Source organism: Mustelus asterias, chromosome 22 (assembly GCF_964213995.1).
Source record: "Mustelus asterias chromosome 22, sMusAst1.hap1.1, whole genome shotgun sequence".
Classification (NCBI taxonomy): Eukaryota; Metazoa; Chordata; class Chondrichthyes; order Carcharhiniformes; family Triakidae; genus Mustelus; species Mustelus asterias.
The window spans coordinates 12,422,118-12,445,372 of NC_135822.1; the positions used below are offsets into that span (position 1 = coordinate 12,422,118).

The following is a 23,255-nucleotide window of genomic DNA, read 5'->3' on the forward strand; positions in this document are numbered from 1 at the left end:
CCTCTCAAGCTCTTTAAAAACATTAAACCAATAGGCTTTAATCATGACACAGGACCAAAAACAGTGCAGGTAATCCCCCACATCCACCCTGCACTTTTGGCACAACAAGCATATGGCAGGGTCAAACCTGTGTCGCAAGCTTGTGTAATATGTAATCGGTGCAATATCCTAAACTGAGTTTCTTTCGTTCATTAACAAACTGAAATTTTATTAGCACATTCCCAAATATTACCCCATGTCTCCTCATCAATATTTTCTGTAATGTTTCTCTCCCAAGACCACAGGGTGTCCAACGTACTATCACCAAATTTAGAGCATAGAGTGTCATAAAATTTACTAACTAAATGAGTGGGCTCCACTGAAAGCAGAATTTTTTTTTTTACATCTCGTCTTATTAAAGATAAAGTCCCTAAGCTACAAGTATCTTTAAAAAAGGAGTGTTTTGGAGTATGAAATAGTTGGCACAGCTGCTCAAAAGATAACAGTGTAGCGCCGTCAAACACGTCACCCTAGTCTACAGAAATTTCGATCACTCCAAATATTGAAACAGTGGTCCATAAGACCTGATAGGAAATCTGGATTAGCCTGAATGGGAACTTAAATTAGATCGCCCCTCCAAGTCACCGACCAGCTTCCAAGCCTTCAGAGTGTTGATAATAGGATTAGCACATCTATCTAATACCACCTTAGGATCTCTAAGGCATAAAAGTGACTGCATGGAGTGCAAAGACTGACCACCATCAACATCAAGCCATATGGATAAAGGGTCTGCCCTAACCCATTCACATATAAATCTAAGGTGGGAAACTAAATAATACATCTTAGGTGGTAGTTAGCAGTGGACAGTGGTTAGCACTGCTGCCCCAGTGCCAGGGGCTCGGGTTCAACTCCGGCTTCAGGTGACTGCGTGGAATTTGCACATTCTCCCCATGTCTGCGAGTACTCCGGTTTCTTCCCACAATCCAAAAGTGTGTGGGTTAGGTTGATTGGCCAGATAAATTGCCCCTCAGTGTCAGAGGGATTAAGAGGGTAAATATGTGGGGTTACAGGGATGGTACCTGGGTGGGATTGTTGTCGGTGCAGACTCAATGAGCCAAATGGCCTCCTGCTGCACTGTAGATTCTATGATCTCAATATTTGGCATCCCTAGCCCTCCTTTAGAACCGGACAACTGCAACTTAGCTAATTTTAAATGAGGCTTCTTCTTATTCCAAACAAAATAATTAAATGACCATGAATTTCTTTAATGACTTTAGTGGACAATAGGATAGGTCGCACTTGTAGAGGATGAGGTAGCCTAGGCAACACATTCTGCTTAATTAAGACATTTCTACCCAACCAGGAAATGAATGAAGGTGACCAATGATGCAAGTCCCACTTAATATAGGTCAATAATGGAGAACGGTTAGCCTTATATAGCTGCCGAAAACCAGGGGTAATACGAATGCCCAGATAAGTAAACGGGGACTATCCAAAGGAAAAACAAGGAGGAGAAGGCGGTCTACCCCTAGAGGAATAGCCTCCAATTTTGCAAAATTAATCTTATAACCTAAAAAAAAGACTAAATCTTGCCACCACATCAATAGCAGGCTTGGAAACAAACAGCAACACATCAGCCACATAAAGTGAAATTTTGTGCTGCATATCTCATATTCTACTGGAAAATGCATACATCTGGGGGGTCATGTCTAATGGCCTGAGCCAAAGGTTCAATAGCTAAAGCATACAAAAAGGGGAGACAGGCTCTCTGAAGGTCAAAATTCTCCAATCTACGAACATTTGTAAGGACTGCCACCATTGGGTTCTTCCAGAGTACTTGAATTCACTTCACAAAGTCCCTTCATAATCCAAACTAATACAATGTATAGAACAAATAATTCTATTCTTCTCTATTGAAGGCATTTTCGGCATCAAGGGAAATAACTAACCCATTCAAAGCACACTTTTTGAAGACCTGGATAATATTCATTTGCAGTTTTTAAAAACATCCACATATCCAAAATTCTTCAATAACATTGCTTTCAGCATTCACCCAAGGGAAAACGATTCCCCTCTAGCTCCTTCTAATTCTTAACTTCCTTGCCTTCGACTTCATTTGCCATGCTGACCTCTTACGTGCACTATCACTTCCTTCAGTGCTCTTGTCCCAAGCAAATTCATCATTATCTCTGTGCTATTTTTGCTTCAAGTTAAATGGACAAAAACCTAAATGTACCGGTAGCAGAATATATTCAAATGCTTTACTCACTTCAACTGGATGGCTAGGACCCACCTATGCTCAATTTTACAATAACCAACTCTCTCTTCAAAGTCCTCTCCCTCAACCCACCACTAGCCTTAACTACAAGCAGCAAATGTGAGGAATTCTTTAGTCGTGTGTACTGAAGGGCTGGATTTTATGGTCACAAATCAAGCAACTGCACCCACAAGTGAACATAAAGTACAAAGTGTTGATGTTGGATTAGCAATACAATGTCATCACGTCAATCTCAGAAATTAGGGCATGCAAGCAATTGAAATTGAAGCCCATCTGCCATTTTGAAATTACCAATTAACAAACTACTGAGTTTGTGCAAGAGCCACTTGTATGCAACCTTTTGTTGCCCACTGCATTTTCTGGACATTGGATGGGAAAAAGTTTAGGAGTGCTTTACAGTTGACACAAGGGCAGACTAACAGTTGACACAAGGGCTTCTAGAACCAGGGCTGCACAGAGCATTGAGGATGGGCAGGTAGGCAATGATTCTGTTGGTGAAGCTGGCAGCATCTATGAGATTTTTGAGTTCACTTATTGTCTTTTTTGAGCATTCCATAAGAAATAAAAATAGATTCAGAGACCAGGGAGCCTTTCAATTTACATCCATGACTGGACTCTCACTCTTTGCTAGAGAACAGCGTTAATCCCCCTCAGTATACTGTCTAACTACATTCTTATGTGCTCCCTCACTTGAATGGCATCCTTTATCACAGTGCCATGGTCAGTCAGCTCATCCACTGTGCAGGCCCCACTCTCATCCGAACAAGCTGAAAAGAACCTAAATCTTGTTGGACAACTGCAAAGGCTGACGCCCTTGCCCTCTGGGTCCCCTTACCTGTCTCAGCTCCAGTCAAATCCTCCTGTGCTTGACCACTTCCAAAATTCAGAAGATCCTATCCTACCCTTTGTTTCAGGAGGCGGTCACACTAAGAAGTGTGATCACCTCCTGAAACGAAGCATCCAGGCAACTCTCATCCTCCCTGATGTGCTGTAGTGTCCATAGTTCAACGACTCTCATTGGTACCGACATGGACCATGACCTCTGGCTATTCGTGCTCCCCCAAAAGAATGCCCTGCAGTCACTCTGTGACATCCTTGACCAGCATGGCAACATGCCATCCTGGAATCACATCTACAGCCACTGAAATGCATCCTTGAACATCTTAACTAACGAATCCCTTATTGTTATTGCTCTTTCTCTCTTTTTCCTCCCCTTCTGTAAAACTGAGCCACCCCTGGTGCCATGGACCTGGCTCTGATTGTACCCTTCGAAGGAACCAACACCCTCAACAGTATCCAAAATGAAAAACCAATTAGTGAGTGGGACCTCAAGGGACTCCTGCACTACCTGTCTGGTTCTCTTAGATTGCCAGACAGTCACCCATTCACTTTCTGCCTCCATGCTCCTACCCTGCAGTGTGACCACTTCTGAATGTGCTAGCCACATAGCCCCCTCATGGATTTGCCACAATGACTTCAGTCAATGTAGGAGCTCTAAAGACTGGAGCTCAAGTTTCTGCAGCTGGTGACACTTCCTGCACATGGTTGTCTCAGTCACTGGCAGCCCCCACAACTTCCCACATACTACAGGTCACACATTCCATGCAATCAAGCAGCACTGCCGTGTCTTAACTTTATTTTACTTATATTAATTTTTCTTGGCCTTAACTTAAACCTTACAAGTATTGATAAAGCTTACTAGTACTGATGAATCTGACTAATACTTAACACACTCCTTTTCCCACACTCCTTTTCCAGTGTACTGAATTCCCACATGAGCCTAATGTGCTACATACTCAGTCTCCATCTCATTTAGGCATAGTCTGACTATACACCCTTACTGGCCAAAGGGTTTGAAAAGCCTGACTCTTACATAGACTCTCCGACAAGCTAGTTTAGCTTCCTGCTACAGTAACTGACATTAATCAAACCAACTACTTTCAACTGATTGGCAGATAACTGCCACCACCAGGCAGTTCCCTGTTTAACAAGGCAGTCTAACTTACTTGAAGGTCATTAATTTATGTCAGAGCTTGACTCTCAATCTATATTTAAACCTGAAAAAGACTTACCAAAACTTATCAAGTGAACCTAATTTGCAACTCACTCAGTCCCCATCTCTGTCTCACTCAGACAGTCTCAGGACCGTGGGACCCTTGTACATACCCTACACAAGGATGTTTGGCTGCATTACATATCAGCAATAAAAATACAATTAAGTTACGATTAGCTGGTCATAAAAAATTCTGCTAATCCTGTTGTCTATCATATATTCCAGTCATATTTCATAATTTAAAATGTTTTCTTCGTTCTTCTTCCTATTTCTCTTGAAGGCATGGGTTTATTTTGGTACAGAAACAGGAATGCTGGAGAGCTCTGATACCATCCAGGTCAAAATAATCTGTTTGATCAGTAATTTAGCAACTGAACTCAACAGCTACCTCAGTGTCTGCAGGATGCACAGCAACTCAATAAGCTTGTTTGAGTAACACACATGCACTACTGAGAAAGACAAAAACAGCAAAATCATGAAAATACAATCGCATACCAAGCTCCTACTCAAATTATACATTATCCTGGCGTAAACTTATATCTGTTGTTCCTTTTCAATATTCTACTATTTACTACCTAAAACTGTTCATGGAGTGAATCAAGGAGTGTAGCGTTCAAGAAGGCTCACCACCACAAAGTAACTATACAATAAACAAGTTAGCATCGCCCACATCCAGAAAACAAGTCCAACTGGGTAGAACATGGCTCCACAAGTAACTGGTTAACTTCCAGTGCCTCTTTAAAGTGGGTATATTTCATCTATGAGCCCAGACATTATCTACTGTCATGAAGAGTCTACTTACCAAGGCAGGCTTACTAGGATTAAAGATAATAATTGTTGAGTTACTGGGAATATTTTCAATGGAGCAAAGAAAGCCAAGATGAGATTTAATTTAGGATTTACAAATGATATGAAAAAAGCATTGCTAAAGTTTATTTATTAGTGTCACAAGTAGGATTACATTGACACTGCAATGAAGTTACTGTGAAAATCCCCTTGTCGCCTGTTCGGGTACACTGAGGGAGAATTTAGCATAGCCAATGCACCTAACCTGCACGTCCTTAAGGGAATGAGGGAAGGGTGTCGGAAATTGTTTTTAAGCAGAAGACTGCTGGTGCATGGAATGCTTTGCCACAATTACCAATTAAGAGAAAAGTGGAATATTTGAAATAGAGGAAAATCAGGACAATGGATTAGTTCCAGATTACTCTTAAAAACCTCTGGTACATAGATAATGGGTCAAAATATCATTTTTTGTATTGTAAACTTCTATAGATGTCAAATCTGCATCTATTTATGGGTTACTCCCAATTTCCATCCTTTCTTGATTCCTTAAAGCCTTTACTTCAAAAATAACTGTCCATTTCTCTTTTAAACATTTCAATTTATTCTGCATTGGTACCTTGAAGCAACGTATTCAACATTCTCACAAACCTACAACTTATAGTATAATGCAGAGATAATCAACATCTCTGCAATCTCTGGACCAGCCTTGTATAGAATATAAATAAGGATATACAAAGGGCCTCTTTCCATTTTGTGCCCGTCTTTTCTTTTAAACAAATCCTGACAGTTTTCATTTTGCTGCCTACCTCTAGTATTGAGGGTGCCAATGTTAATCTTCACTGATCTACTTAGAATTCAGTTGTTGCCTTTATATTTATAAAAGCACATATAATCGAAGAGGATTAAATTAGTCCGGCAATCTGCCAGATCAAACAGGTCAGCCATGTTTGACAAAGGTTATATTATGATTGATTAAATAGTATAACAGTACTAGATTTTAACGAGTTAGGAGCACGCACACACATACAGAAACCACCTCCCCCAATAGATCGGTAGAATTATCAATAAAATACTTGGTAAATTCACCACAGCTCATAGGCATAGAACCTAGAAGCAAGAGTAGGCCATTCAGCCCTTCGAACCTGCTCCACCATTCATTTTGATCATCGAATTCAATATCCTGATCCCTCCTTATCCCCATGTCACTTTACCTCCAAGAGCTATATCTAATTTCTTCTTGAAATCAGACAACGTTTTGGCCTCAACTACTTTCTGTGGTAGCGAATTCCACACATTCACCACCCTCTGGGTGAAGAGATTTCTCACCTCAGTTCTAAAGGAGGTCCTAAATTCAATCTTTTGTCTCAATGGCATTTCCAAGCAGAATGATAGGAAGGATCAAAAAGCGACGTCGCTATGAACGCTTGGCCGCCACAAGCCAGTTATCCCTGTGGTAACTTTTCTGACACCTCCTGCTTAAAACCCAAAAGGTCAGAAGGATCGTGATAGTCACGTACGCAGTTTTCCAAGCAGAACCAGGGCTGCAATGCTGATAGCCCCCAGATAGCACAGTGTTAAAAAATAATTTGCGGCCCTGATTCTGATTATTACCAGCGATTCCTACTGGAAACAACAGGGAAATTCACTGATCCTGCTCTCCAAGTTGGAACTATATGCACTGGTAGCAACGATCAGTGGAAGGATTAACACACAGCAGTAAACTACACTTAATTTGATTTGATTTATTGTCACATGTCTTGCGATACAGTGAAAAGTATTGTTTTTGCGCTATATATAGACAAAACATACCATTCAGTCACAGCTACGCTGCAGTGAAAGATCAACTTAATATAAGGTAGGTCCATTCAAAAGTCTTATGGCAGTAGGGAAGAAACTGTTCTTGAGTTGGTTGGTACGTCATCTCAGACTTTTGCATCTTTTTCCCAATGAAAGAAGGTGAAAGAAAGTATGTCCCGGGTGCGTGGGGTCGTTGATTATGCTGGCTGCTTTTCCCAGGCAGTGGGAAGTGTAGATGGAGTCAATGGATGGGAGGCTGGTTTGTGTGATGGACTGGGCTTCGTTCACAATCCTTTGCAGTTCCTTGTGGTCTTGGTCAGAACAGGAGCCATGCCAAGCTGTGATGCATCAGGAAAGAATGCTTTCTATGGTGCATCAGTAAATATTGGCAAGGGTTGTAGCGGACATGCCAAATTTCCTTAGCCTCCTGAGAAAGTAAAAGGGATTGGTGAGCTTTCTTAACTATAGCGTCAGCGTGGAGGGACCAAGACAGGTCGTTGGTGATCTGGACACGTAGAAACTTGAAGCTGTCGACTATTTTCACTTCATCACCATTGATGTAGACAGGAGCATGTCCTCCACTATGCTTCTTGAAGTTGATGACTATCTCCTTCATTTCACTGACATTGAGGGAGAGATTATTGTTGTCGCACCATTTCAACAGATTCTCTATCTCTTTCCTGTACTCACTATGGTGGTGTCATTAGCAAACTTGAAAATGGAGCTGGAGGGGAATTTGGCCACAGCCATCGGTGTATAAGGAGTATAGTAAAGCACTGAGGAAATAACCTTTCGGGGCACCGGTGTTGAGGATAATCATGGCAGAGGTGTCGTTGCCTATACTTACTGATTGTGGTCTGTTAGTCATGAAGTCTAGGATCCAGTCAGAGGAATGGGCCGAGCCCGAGGCCACGGTGTTTGAAGATGAGTTTTGTTGAGATAATTGTGTAGACGGCTGAGCTGCAGTCAATAAATAGGAGTCTGACATAAGTATCCTTGTTATCCAGGTGTTCCAGAGTTGAATGGAGGGCCAGGGAGATGGTGTCTGCTGTGGCCCTGTTGTGGCGAAAGGCAAACTGTGGTGGATCCAGACTATCTGGGTGACCGGAGCTGATACATGGCATGACTAACCTTTCGAAGCACTTCGTAATGATGGATGTCAGAGCCATTAGGCGATGGACATTAAGGCACGCAGCCTGGCTTTTCTTTGATATAGAATGGTGGTCATCTTCTTGAAGCTGATAGGGACCTCAGATCAGTGTAAGGAGAGGTTAAAAATGTCTGCAAGTACCCCCGCCAACTGGTCCGAGCATGATCTGAGTTCTCGTCCAGGTACCCCATCCGGGCCAGCCGCTTTCCATGGATTAACTTTCAAGAAGGCCGATCTGACGTCTGTGATGGTGACCCCGGGTACTGGTTCGGCCAAGGCTTCCAGGGCAGATGTCCTCTTGCTGACCTTTTGCCCAAAACGAGCATAGAATGCATTGAGCTCATCGGGAAGGGGTACATTGTTGCCAGAGATTCTACATGCCTTCATCTTGTAGCCTGTTATGTCAAGCAGACCTTGCCATATTCGGTGAATGGTCGTGTGGCTAGCCTGGGACTCTAGCTTGATCCGGTACTGTCTCTTGCCATACTTAATGGTTCTCTGTAGATTGTATCTGGATTTCTTGTATACATCAGGGTCACCTGACTTGAATGCCTCAGATCTGGACTTCAGTAAGCAGTAGATATCCAGTGGATAAGCAGTGAGCAGACGGCACAGTGGCTAGCACTGCTGCCTCATAGCGTCAGGGACCTGGGTTTGATTCCCGGCTTGGGTCAGATTGTGCACGTTCTCTCCATATCTGTGTGGGTTTCCTTCAGATGCTCCAGTTTCCTCCCAGTCCAAAAGACAAGCTGGTTAAGTGCACTGGCCATGCTAAATTCTCCCTTAGTGTACCTGAATAGGCGGAATATGGTGACTAGGGGATTTTCACAGTAACTTCATTGCAGTGTTAATGTAAGCCTACTTGTGACTAATAAATAAATAAATATCCCCATTCATCCATAGTTTCCAGTTGGGTTAATTATTCCCAAGTGAGAAATCATAGAGAAAGGGCAAAATTTAACTTGGTTGTTTTGATTCTCATTGTTGAATAGCACGTGGACTCATGCATCAATTTAGTGAAGTTTCAATGTGACTGTATAGCAGCATCCCATTGAAGAGTGGAATAATACATTGGAGATATAGGCAAACATAAATTTTGTACTGATGTTGTATACTTTAAATTTCAGTTTTAGAGTAGGTGAGCCTAACTTCAGGCTTGTTCATCAACTAGTTATGAAGCATTCGGTCAGCTTGACAAATACCAATGTGAACTCCTGTAAAATAAGAACACTCAGTGCCATTCTTGGCTTGACTCAGATGGGGAATTTATTATACATGCAATGCTTACAATTTAACCATGTACGATATTGTGAAGGTTTGTGGTAAGTCAGCACAAATTTTAGAAACCAGCAAAGATGACAAGAAAATGATGAGGGGAATTAGAGTAAGAGAGAAAGTTAGCTAAAAATGTAGGAATACTGTCTGCTTTCAAGTATATAAAAAGGAAAACAAGAGCAGCTGAAGTGAGCGTTGATCCCTTCGAGGGCCAACTGGGAAATTAATAATGGGATCAAGGAAATGAAGGTATTGAATAGGTATTTTGTATCAGTAGTCCCCAAAGAAAACAAAAAAGCCTCCCAAGAATAGTTGAAAATCAAGAGGAATGGAAGGCAAGAACTTAAAACAATCATGATCACTGGAAAAACAATTGGGGCTACAGGTTGATAAGTCCCCTGGACCTGAATGCCTGCATCGTAACATCTTAAAGGAAGTGGCTATAGAATAGTGGATGCAATATTAGTAATCTTCCAAAATTATCCGAATTCTGGAAGGGTTTCAGTGGACTGGAAACCACAAATGTAAATTTGCCCAGGTACCAGCACAGACCTGCATAATTCTCCCATATTAACTACATGTTTACAAAGTTATAGCTCTTCCTGTTTATAAATGTGCAGGGGTCGCCTGTTGGAGCTTTTATGGCAATGTGTGTGCAATCTATCGCTCCTTGAACCCTGGGAAAACTTCAAATCCTTTGGCTCATTCGCACTGACTGCGGTGGTCTATAGAAAATGCAATATACTAGGGCGGCACGGTAGCACAGTGGTTAGCACTGCTGCTTCACAGCTCCAGGGTCCCGGGTTCGATTCCCGGCTTGGGACACTGTCTGTGTGGAGTTTGCACATTCTCCTCGTGTTTGCGTGGGTTTCCTCCGGGTGCTCCGGTTTCCTCCCACAGTCCAAAGATGTGCGGGTTAGGTTGATTGGCCAGGTTAAAATTGCCCCTGAGATGTGTAGATTAGCGGGTAAATATGTGGGGGTAGGGCCTGGGTGGGATTGTGGTCGGTGCAGACTCGATGGGCCGAATGGCCTCCTTCTGCACTGTAGGGTTTCTATGATCTATTTCTATACTGATCTGTTCTCAGAACATGACATCGGTGAAGACCTTAATGCTGTGATGGGCAGCATGCTGCATTATTCCACTGAGGAATTCAACTGCATTATCTCCACATGCAGCCCAAAAGGATCCAGTTGCAAAAATATTCAGCGCCAGTGATCTTCATGGTAACAGGCTTTGGCTGACCAACCAGAGTCGCAAGCGACATCCCAGCCAGCATCTCAGAAAGGTTACTGTGGCTTCTGACAACCTGTCTCTCCTTCAGCACCATGTCTCAGACAGTAGAGGGTAAACTCACTCTCACCCCGTATATTCAACTGGGAAAATACGGTCTTGTTCCACATCTCCATGGTTGCAGCATCCTGCCCTCAGCAGCCCCTTGCTACATCCAGGTCAGCCACCTCATGCACCTCCAGTGCAACCCCTGCCACCTGGCCTTCTTCTCAATCTCCTCATCACTTGTGGATGACTCTCCCATGAAGACTACTATCCTCATGTTGCTCAAACCACACAGGCGGAGGTACACATGATGCAACTACATGCACAAATCTGCAGGCAACCTTCAGAATTAAAACATGTAGGTAACACTGAATATACACACCTTCCAAGAATAACTGCTCACACAATTCACAGAAGGCTGGACTGCTAAAGGCAAACACTGAATCCACCTGCAGTCTTTAAACCAGCCTCAACATAGAAACATGGAAAAAAAACAAGTTCCCCATTTGGCTTATTTCCTGCACTCTAAACAAATTATTATATGCAGTACACATTATTGCAGTCGATTGGATTGTTAATGAAGTACCATTAATTGACTATTAGAATATGGTGTGCAGGCTCCCAATTCCTAGGGCCACCTGCTGACTGCATTATTGCTTTCTGCCGACATTTGGAACGTGACCCAACGCCATCACACCAGATATAAAGTTGCCATGGGTGTGGATCAGTCCTGTTTTTGGACTGTATTACTCAGCTCAAACCATCTACAAAGTGATATAGATAGGTTAAGTGAGTGGGTTAAAATTTGGCAGATGGCTTATGTGGGGAAATCTAAGTACTTCACTTTGGCAGGAACAGTAGAAAAACAGAATATTATTTAAATAGAGGACTGCAAAAATGGTGCTGCAGCAGAATCTGGGTGTCCTGGTACAGGAATCAAAACACGTTAGTTAGCGGGTACAGCAAGTTATTAGAAAGGCACTAACAACACTGTGGATGTTCCTGCATCTCAGGTACTGCAACAGTTCAAGGCAGCACTCCACCATTTTCGCAAGAGCAATTAGGGATGAACAATAAATGCTGGACTATCTGGCAACACCCACATCCCAAGAACGAATACAAAAATTGGATTGGAATATTGGCCTTTATTTCAAGGGAGTATAAAAGTAGTAAAGTGTTGCTACAGATGTACAGGGCATTGGGTGAGACTGCACATGGAGTGCTGTGTACAGTTTTAGTCTTACTTAAGGAAGGATATACTTGCATTGGAAGCAGAGTTCAGAGAAGATTCACAGCTGATTCCTGGGTTGAAAGGGTTGGTTTATGAAGGAAGGTGAGCAGGCTGGGCCTTTACCCAATGGAGCCAAGAAGAATGAAAGTTGATCTTATTGAAACATATACTATTCTGAAGACATCTGACAGGGTGAATTCCCTTTGTGGGGAAGTATAGAACTACAGGGCACCGCTTTTAAAAAAAGTGTTTCTCATTTAAGACAGAGATAAGGAGGATTTGTTTTCTTTCAGAAGTCATTGGACTTTGGAATTCTCTTCACCAGTGAACAGTGGAGGCTGGGTCATTGAATATATTCAAGCCCGAGTTAGGTAGATTTCTGATTGACAAGGGATTGAAGGATGATAGGCCGACAAGCAGGGCGCAGGCAGGAAAGTGGAGTTACAGCCAAAATCTGATCAGCCACAATCTTACTGAATGGCAGGGCAGACTCAAGAGGCCAAATGGCCTACTCTGTTTCTTATGATCTTATGAACCCTGTGCGCTGTGAATGGGTTATTGGCCAGTTACACACCTACTCAATGAACTACTGACAAATTTACTTAAGTGATCTTCTGATTTTTAACAAGTTGCTCCCATCTCCAAAATGGACCCTGCAAGGATTTTCACAAAATAGTGATGAACGAACAGTTGAAAGCAAGTGAAAAATAAACAACGACACATGTTGGAAGCAAAAAAGTGTGCTATTTTGATACCATTAATTGCCCTTCAGTTCCCTCTCAAGTTCAGATACACCATTCCAGCACATTTTGTGTATCTTCACTATAATGAAAAGACTAATTACACTATCTTCTGCCTCAAAATATCTTCAGCATTCAATTCCTCCTACAGCTTTTAAAAAGTTCAACAAAACATCACCTTATTACCATCGTTTTCCTCGATCTTTGGAACCTTGGTGTTATCCCGAATCATGGACTTGAGACTAATCATCTCAGTTTCCCAGTTAATTAAAAAAACGGTGAATTACATTTGTTTGCTTCCATTACAAAAGCCTGAGAGTATGTTGCTAAGCACAATGGACCTATGTCTCAACTTCAATTGAATGGGATCGATTTCTTATTTGTTGGGGCTGAGTCACTCCATGGGTATTAAAATGCAGCGTATTCACTTTCCTTGAAGCTTGCAAAATGGGAATGTTGCTCTTTCAAATTAACCGTTCATACAAACACAATCTGTTGTCAAGGCTCTGGATGAGATAAACTGTCTCGTTCTGCTCTAAATGTGTGGCAAAAGCCAATTTTCACAATTGAAGCTGATAATTTACACCTGGTGCATAACCACACAATCCAGGAGTCAGATTGGGATTCTATCCAGGTTTTCACCTCTCGAAGTTTTCCAGCAATTAAAATGAATGGGATGGGCGATGCATGATCTCTCAATATGTATTTCCATCACGTTTACCCGTACATGTAATCCATAAATATACTACAGTGAAGAGAAGCAGATCTATCCACAAATTTCCAGGACAACTTAACTGGCACTAACTCCCAGAGGACGTTTTTAATCTGTAGGAGTTGCTAGGCACTATTTTAAACCTACCTCCCCATGTCTTATTTTGATAATCAGTCTCAAACTTGATCTTTTCTTTCTTTCCCCCTCGCCTTTATTTTTGGATAAAGCACAGCTTACTGTCATTTAAAAGCTATTTCCAGATTTGTCCCTACTTCTATTCTTTTCAACTGCAGTGGAATCTGACACTAATAGACCTGCAATGACCTCAATGAAGTCATTGAGGTTGGCCTCTTGGAGTATGAGCTCCCTGATTGAGGTAATGATTGCCTGCCTCAATCAGGGAGTTTCACCTGTATGTATATTGAGGAGTGTCAGGGCTGCTGACACTCCAGATTCTGACTTTGTACCTGAAGCATTTTTAGCAATGGAATTAAGCTTGTAAATAAAGAGAGTTTGGTGAAGCGACACTGGCCTCTGAGGAGTTATTTCAAGACCATAATTCTTAACCTAGGTTTCTTCAAAAAATTAAAAAATTACAGCTTAAAATTGATTTCAAAATTAAATTAGTAAAATGTAGCCTTTTCAATAAGGCACTGGATGGCCTCTTAAAGAAAGCTTCAGAGAAAGACTTTCACGTACAACAGAGTAGAACATTGCAAAAGGGGAAAAAAATGTTAAAATTCACTAGCGGACATGCTTTATGACACTGGAATTCCCAAACTCTTGGTCACAAATCAAAGCTCATTTTACTTTGGAGTCCTGGCAAGCAGACCTTCATTGTGTCCAACAGAAACAGAATAGACACTTTCCTTTTCCATTTATCAAAGCCCTGTGTCAAGCGGACATTTTTATGTGACCACATTGTGCTTTGGAATATATTATGCATACTTTTTCTGCTCTCATTTAAGGAAATGAGACAACAAATACTGCGGCAAAGAGAACCTCTTCCAGACTAAGCAGTGAAAGGAGATGGGTGGAGATACTGAATAGGCTAAAGATCAATAAAGGGGTATTGGAAAAGGAGACTGTACTAATTAATAAATAAGTCATCAGATCTGAATGGGATGCACTCCAGATTGCTGAGGGAAACAAATTATGGAAATTAGAGGTACTGGCTACAATCTTCCATAATTTTAAATATGGGAGAAATGCCATGGGGTTGGAGAATTATAAATGCTCTGCTCTTTTTTGAACAAGGGTGTAAGGATAATCCCTGCATTTACAGGCCAATCATTTTAACGTTGATGGCAGGGAAGCTTTTAAAAATGAATATCCTGGAAACTTTAGTCCCTTGGACAAGTGTGGATTGATTAAGGAAAGCCAGCACAATTTGTTACAGGCAAATTGTATTTAAATAACTTGAGTTTTTTGATGAGGTAACAGAGAGAATTAATTAAGACAATGTGATTGATGTGGTATATCTGGATTTCCAGAGGTTGTATATATATATACATATATATATTGGGTTTGTCAGGTTGCTTAATATAACGGCAGGTCTAGATAGAGTGGATGGAAACAAACTGTTCTACTTGCGGCCAGGTTTAGAACCAGAGAACACTGATGTGGTGACTGGCACCAGAAATATGAAGAAAAATATTTGCATGCAACGAATAATTAAGATTTGGAATCTGCCTGAAAGGGTGGTGGAGGCAGATTCAACTGTGAATTTCAAAAGGGAATTAGATAAGCACTTGAAAAAACTGCTATATGGAAAAGGTGGGGGAGTGGGATCAGCTGAATTGCTCTTGCAGGTAGCTGGCATGGATACATCAGGCTGAAATGGCCTTATTCTGTGGTGTAACCATTCCATGATTCTAAAAGTATCCATTATTTAAACACTTGTGCAAAACCTTCTCTACTCAAGATGCAGTTTCTAAAAGGATTTGAAGATAAAGGTAAGTCAATGAGGAAGAAATAGTTTAACGTTTATTTATTAGTGTCACAAGTAGGCTTACATTGACACTGCAAGATGTTATTGTGAAAATCCCCGAGTCGCCACACTCCAGTGCCTGTTAGGGTACACTGAGGGAGAATTTAGCATGGTCAATGAACCTAACCTGCACATCTTTCAGACTGTGGGAGGAACTGGAGCACCCGGATAAAACCCATGCAGACATGGGAGAACGTGCAGACTCCGCACAGATAGTGACCCAAGCCAGGAATCTGATGCTGTGGGGCAGCAGTGCTAACTACTGTGCCACCGTGCCGCCCTATAGTGGAGTGAGAATGGTAATAGGTGAACAAAACAAGGTGTAGATGGTGGCTGTCCTTTGGAGTTAAGAGTTTCTGTCAGGTGGAACACAGAACTGGAAAGGAACACATTGGGACAGGCTGGAGGTCACAAGAGCATGAATGAGAATGTCTCAACAGCAGGGCGCCAAGCGTAGCAATGCTTTATTTGGTAAAAGAAGACAGTCGCAATGCATACTTGACATCAAAAACTGCCTTTACCATCTATAAATCTGTGTAAAAAACGATGACCAATAATCTGGAATCATAGCCAAAACCCACATCTCAATGGGCTGTTCAAAATTAAATTAGCAATTTCAGAAATGGGGGAGAGTTTTTCCCTCAACAGTAACCTAGAGTTTTCTTCCTTCCCCTCCCCATCTCAAAGAATGTGAATACATGAGAAAAGTTGGAGCTTTCAAGTTGAAATCAACTTTTATTAGCTAATGGAATATGGAGTGGAGGTACAAATCAAACACAATTTAATTAAATAGTAATTCAGATGACCTATGATTATATTTAGTTCCTAATCAATCTCTCCTCAAAAAGTCCAAGATTGCCTACTCAGAAATGTGGATAAATTTGTCACAACGAACTCTCAGTATTTAAGTTGCTTAAAAAATATTCATTGGGGATCCTGAAATTTCCTTAAGATTCATAAGAATTTTTAGATTCACTCAAGAGTTTAAATTCCCTCATCACCACCCCCTCCCATCTTGATTCAGGATTATGCCAATACTCCAAATTTCACTGCACAGATCTACCTAAAAACAAACCTCGTCCACTAACCTGAAGAAATGATTGCCAGAGAGAGATAGGCCACTGCTTCCTTTACATATGTGTCACCTTCCTTATTTTGCAGGATAGACATGGCACTGGAATGACAATGTCTCTGCATTAAGTCTCGATCTTCTGACTTAAAAATGTCCATTATGGGCAGGAGGCAGGAGGTATCACCAATCTCAATAACTTTCTTTATTAGCTGAAATAAAAGAGAAACCTTTTATGAGCTGCAGGAATTGGATGGAGGCCCTCTAATTTACTGACTCTTTCTCACAGATAATTCCAGGAACGTAATCAGATACTCTATCTGGTCAGTCCCAGAATGTCGTAACTATATTGCATGATCCTTCGCATACACCTCTGTCAAACCTTTCCTCCTATCCAACTTTCATGTATTTACTGACCCAAATATGAACAGTACTGGGAACTTTACTGCATATTCTTTACATACCATATCCACCCTCTGAAAATCATAATATGCAGTTGTTTAAATAATGTAGAGTGGCCATTTACAGCTTGACTTACAATCTTAAAGATGATTCGTTCAAATCCTACCCCAATGGACTGCAGAATAGAATTCAGAGTTGTGAAAACCCGATCATTTTATTTAGTGTTTCAGAGATGGAAGGAATCTGCCACTCTTTCCTTCTCTAGCCAACATGGAATCCGCGTCCCACATTAGTGTGCGAACTCTTTATGCCCTCTAAAATGGCCCAGTACGGGGTCTTTGGCGTTTCTGGATTGAAATCACTCTTCTGATCAATTTCCTATAGCAGCCGATTAAACAATAGGTTAATACAATCCTTAAAACAGCAGGCAAAACAATCCACAGCAATGTGCTTATGACAAATCCATCCATTTGTAATTTATGTAAATTCCTAGAAGGGATAAATGACCACAAGCCATAAAATCTCCCCCCCCCCCCCCCAAAAAGCTGGATTTTTTTCTAGATTTTCAAAAGACATAAAACTATCAATTTAATAGTGTACAATTCTAACCAGTTGCGCACGAAAGGGGACATTCCCATGATCTTAGCAGGACTTGAGCCTGCCAGTCTCTACATTCATTCTAATTCCATATCAAAACCATAATTTAGGTTTTACTTCCTGAGAGAATGATGCATTTTGTTTCAGATAAGACACTTCAATCAAGGATCCATTTGGCCAAGTGTGGCATCAAGGAGCCCTAGCAAAACATGTGTCAATGGGAATCAGGGGGAAAATCGTCCACTGGATTGGGATTGTTGGAGGGTAATCATCCCAGCCCATCACTGTAGGAGGTTCTCGGTGTAGCATCATGGCCCAGCCAATCTTCAGCTGCTTCAATGACCTTCACTCCATCACAAGGTCATTTGCAATTTGTCAGATACTGAAGCATTCTGTTCCCAAATGCAGCAAGACCTGGACAACATCCGGGCTCGGGATAAGTAGCAAATAAAATTTCTTCCACAAAAATGCCAGGCAATAGCCATCTCCAACTAGAGAGAATCTAACCATGCCCCTTCATATTTAATAACATTACCATCACCAAATCCCCCACGATCAACATCCATTTACTGCTGACCAGAAACTGAATTGGGCTAGCCATATAAATACTGTGGCTACAAAATCAGGTCAGGGTCTAGGAAATCTGCAGCAAATAACTCACCTTTTGACTTCCCAAAACTTATCCACCATCTACAGAGCCCAAATTAGGAGGGTGGTGGAATACTCTCCACTTGCCTGGATGGATACAGTTCCATCAACACTCAAGAACTTCAACGTTTTCCAGAACTAGTATCCAATTTGATTCGCAACCTATCCACCACCTTCAACACGAAGGGGTAGCAGTATGTACCATCTACAAGATGCACTGTAGCAACTCACCAGGGCTCCTTCAACAGTACCTTCCAAACCCAGGACCTCTACCAACTAGATGAGGACAGCAGATGCATGGGAACATCACAACCTGCAAGTCCCCTCTAGGCACACACCACCCTGACTTGGAAAGATACTGTTGTTCCTTCACTGTCACTGGGTTAAAATCCTGGAACTCCCTCCCACACAGCATTGTGGGTTGTGGAGTGTAGCAATTCAAGAATGCAGCTCACTGTTATCTTCTCAAGGGCAATTAAAACTCTGATCCAGCCAGCAATGCCCACATCCCATGAAAGAACATAAAAACTTGTCTGCCTGTACAAGTGGTTATAAAGGATCCATTTTGGCAGAAGAGCAGAATTAGTATCCATCCTCAAATAATACACCAGAACAGGTTAACTGGTCAATTTTCTCATGGGGAACTTGCTTTGCACAAATGTAGTAACTATTAAAATGTAAATTAATTGAAGTAAAGTACATTAGGATATTCCAATGGTTTGAAATTTTCTTTATGGCATTCAATGACAACGAGAAACCAAATCAGTCTGTCCTTTCTTTTATGAATGTTTGATGAACTCATACAAAATCCAAGTTACTTAATGCTCTTTTAAACAACAACTGACTCATTTGATCTCCAGAATCTGTTTCTTCACTACTGCTTTAAATCTGAACTGGAAGACAGGATTTCAATTTAACGTTCTGACCCAAAGACATCAACTCTGACAACGTAACACTCCCTCAGTACTGCACCAAAGGCACAGCCCACATCCTGGTGTAGATCATCATCATGCCAATATCTTAGACCTATGCACAAAAGGGAGGCGATGGCCTAGTGTTATCATCACCAGACTATTATTCCAGAAACTTAGCTAATGTTCTGGGGATCTGGGTTTGAATCCCACCACAGCAGATGGTGGAATTTGAATTCAATAAAAGATATCTGGAATTAAGCATCTACCGATGACCATGAAACGATCGTCAGAAAAACTCATCTGGTTCACTACTGTCCTTTAGCGAAGGAAATCTGCTGTCCTTACCCGGTCTGGCCTACATGCGAATCCAGAACCAAAGCAATGTGACTGACTCAACTAGACTTGGGCAACTAGGGATGGGCAATAAATGCTGGCTAGCCAGTGATGCCCATGTCCCATAAATGAATTAAAAAAGAACCACCACTATTCTGGTCACAGGGCTTGTGACAAACAGTGATTTTGAACTCATGGTTCTTAAAGCTCTCCACCACTAGGGTTTTCCTGATGTCATGTTTGGGTCTGTTGTATACTAACTGATAAAAATTGATGGCTATGACTCATCAATCGTTTCAATATCATTGTATTACGTGACTTCCAGGACAGCACACTAAATGGGCCTTTGTCTTTTTCCATCCAACATTTTCTTTGCTAAACATGGAAAAAATTCCTCATCCTCGTCTCCGAATTAGAAGCCTTCCTGCAGGACCAGGGCCCATAAACTAGACCAGTAATTCTCAAAGCAGGGTTCATGGAGCCTTGGGGATTTCTGCAGACTCTCAGTTGGGTGTGCAACTAAGTGAAGGCCAAAAGCAGGCCTGGAGTGCAGTTTGTGTTGAATGGGTTGTTTCACCTCGGATAAGAGTGAGCTGAGATGGCAGGGAGATTGACAGGTAGACCCGCAGTTACCAAGGTAAGTGCCAGGTGAGTTCAGCCTTGATAAAGAGAAGGATGTTTTAAGTATTTTAAAAAGGTACACTCATCTGACTGATATCTGTAAGTAGGTCCTTCCAAAAGGCATCATTAAAACTCTTTGCATGCAGTACTTCAGTATTATAATTTAGATGGGAGTTGTGATTACTACAGTAAGTCCTCACTTAACACCATTTCAACATGATTAACAATGTCAGTATATGTTTAATGTTGTCAGTTTCAGTTTAAAGTCATTAGACAGACTACCTTTTCTGTGGTTTACCCATGTACAAAACCTTCTTTTCCAGTGTCTTTGCTCTTGCCTTCAGTACTGACTAGATCCCCTGACATGGCTCTCAGGCCTGCCTCCCACCCTCTATTCCTACCAGGGTCTGTTTTCAGCTACTTTGCTCCTGGCTTCGATTCTGAAGTTCATGGGCTCCATCTAGTGGCACACGTTAGTTGGTGCAGGTAGTGCCAGGATTCCAGCAGCTTCCTGCACTGACCAACTTTTGCCACTAGATGGAGCCCAGTCAATCTAAAATTACTGTTAAATTACACCATAAGTGGTTAGCACTGCTGTCTCAGCGCCAGGGACCGGTTTCAATTCTGACCTCAGGTGACTGGAGTTTGCACGTTCTCTCCAAGTCTACATGAGTTTCCTCTGCGTGCTCTGGTTTCCTCCCTCACAGTAAGAAGTCTCACAACACCAGGTTAAAGTCCAACAGGTTTATTTGGTAGCAAATACCATAAGCTTTCGGAGCGCTGCTCCTTCGTCAGATGGCGAGGAAATTACTGTGTTCACCCCAGTCCAACGCCGGCATCTCCACATCATTCCTCCCACACTCCATAGCTGTGCAGGCTAGGATGATTTGCCATGATGAATTGTCCCTTAGTGTCAGGAGGATTAGTAAATACTTGGGTTATGGGGATAGGGCCTGGGTGGGATTGTTGTCGGTGCAGGCTCAATAGGCCAAATGGCCTCCTTCTGCAATGTACGGATTCTTTGAACGCGTATTGTTTTTTCTGGACACATATGTCTGAAGGAACCCAACACTGACTTTAAAGTTGATTCCTATTGGAACCCAGGATTCACTTAAAGCTATTCCACCTAAAGTTGTGATTTGCAGGAATGTAACCACAATTTTATGCGAGGACTCCCTGTAATTTGAAAATAGATCTTTCAATCAAAGATTCCATGGCATCAGTTAAAGAAAGGCATGCAGTTTCTACACAGGCCTGGATATCAGGGCAGTATTGAGCACCTGGAGGAAACCCACGCAGACACAGGGAGAATGGACATACTCCACATAGACAGTGACCCAAGCCGGAAATCGAACCTGGGTCCTGGTGTTGTGAGGCAGCAGTGCTAACCACTGTGCCACCCAAAACCTCTTACCCATATCCTCATCCTTTCCAAAAGATTTAAAATTTAGTAAACTAAAGAAACGATTCATTGGTGAAATAGATGTAGACAGCAGAATTTCATCTTTCAGATTGATATTAATTTTAGCTTCCAAAAGGCATCATTAAAACACTTTGCATACAATACTTCAGTATTATAATTTAGATGGGAGGTTGTGATTACTACAATAAGTCCTCACTTAACGCCATTTCATTTTAACATAATTGTCAGTATGTTTAATGTTGTCAGGTTCAGTTTAAAGTCATTAGACCAGACACAGAAGACTTCCAATCTATCAATCTGGGCTAGATTTGAATTGTGATACTGAGGTGAAAGTTCAATGCTACCAGGTGCTCTGGTTTCCTCCCACAGTCCAAAGATAGAACATAGAACAGTACAGCACAGAACAGGCCCTTCGGCCCACGATGTTGTGCCGACCTTCATCTGAAACCAAGATCAAGCTATCCCACTCCCTACCATCCTGGTGTGCTCCATGTGCCTATCCAATAACCGCTTAAATGATCCTAAAGTGTCTGACTCCACTATCACTGCAGGCAGTCCATTCCACACCCCAACCACTCTCTGCGTGAAGAACCTACCTCTGATATCCTTCCTATATCTCCCACCATGAACCCTATAGTTATGCCCCCATGTAATAGCTCCATCCACCCGAGGAAATAGTCTTTGAACGTTCACTCGATCTATCCCCTTCATCATTTTATAAACCTCTATTAAGTCTCCCCTCAATCTCCTCCGCTCCAGAGAGAACAGCCCCAGCTCCCTCAACCTTTCCTCATAAGACCGACACTCCAAACCAGGCAGCATCCTGGTAAATCTCCTCTGCACTCTTTCCAGCGCTTCCACATCCTTCTTATAGTGAGGTGACCAGAACTGCACGCAATATTCCAAATGCGGTCTCACCAAGGTCCTGTACAGTTGCAGCATAACCCCACGGCTCTTAAACTCCAACCCCCTGTTAATAAAAGCTAACACACTATATGCCTTCTTCACAGCTCTATCCACTTGAGTGGCAACCTTTAGAGATCTGTGGATATGGACCCCAAGATCTCTCTGTTCCTCCACAGTCTTCAGAACCTTACCTTTGACCCTGTAATCCACATTTAAATTTGTCCTACCAAAATGAATCACCTCACATTTATCAGGGTTAAACTCCATTTGCCATTTTTCAGCCCAGCTTTGCATCCTATCTATGTCTCTTTGCAGCCTACAACACCCCTCCACCTCATCCACTACTCCACCAATCTTGGTGTCATCAGCAAATTTACTGATCCACCCTTCAGCCCCCTCCTCTAAGTCATTAATAAAAATCACAAAGAGCAGAGGACCAAGCACCGATCCCTGCGGCACTCCGCTAGCAACCTGCCTCCAGTCCGAAAATTTTCCATCCACCACCACCCTCTGTCTTCGATCAGATAGCCAGGTTAGACAGATTGGCCATACTAAATTGCCCCTTAGTATCAGGGGGACCAGCTAGGGTAAATGTATGGGGATAGGGTCTGGGTGGGACTGTGGTCAGTGCAGACCTGATGGGCCGACTGGCCTCCTTCTGCACTGTAGGATTCTGTGTGTAATTCTTTATAACTTATTTCGTAGCCGAAGGCTCCATGAACATTGTACTGAAGCAAATTGCCTAAAGAAATAACCTTGCAGTAAAAAGATTCCGGTTCCTCTCCTCAAAAGCTGTTGGTTTAATTTGCATCACATGCAAATCTGAAATTTTAAACCAAGTTTTGGAGATATAATTCCAGTTTTCCACTCAAAATCTTCAAACCAACAACCATGCTATAGGTAAAATCATGAGAAAGTTTAATAAGGAAAGACTATTAGGTTCAAATTAGTTTGTTTGATATTCATCACCTCCACCACCTATCCCTATCCTTCTCACCAAACCACTCAACCCCTTGTCCTTTCAAACATGTCGGATTGCCTCTGAACACATTGATACCACCTGCTTGAATCTA

General features: G+C 42.0%; 1 protein-coding gene across 1 annotated transcript in view; it reads right to left on the reverse strand.

Annotated features, from left to right (window-relative positions):
- Positions 1-23,255, reverse strand: part of ttc34 (tetratricopeptide repeat domain 34) — an 81,100-nt gene that overhangs the window by 27,696 nt on the left and 30,149 nt on the right. Inside the window, exon 4 of the mRNA XM_078239737.1 lies at positions 16,358-16,550. Within this exon, the coding sequence (XP_078095863.1) occupies positions 16,358-16,550 (193 nt within the window). The remainder of the gene's footprint in view (positions 1-16,357; positions 16,551-23,255) is intronic.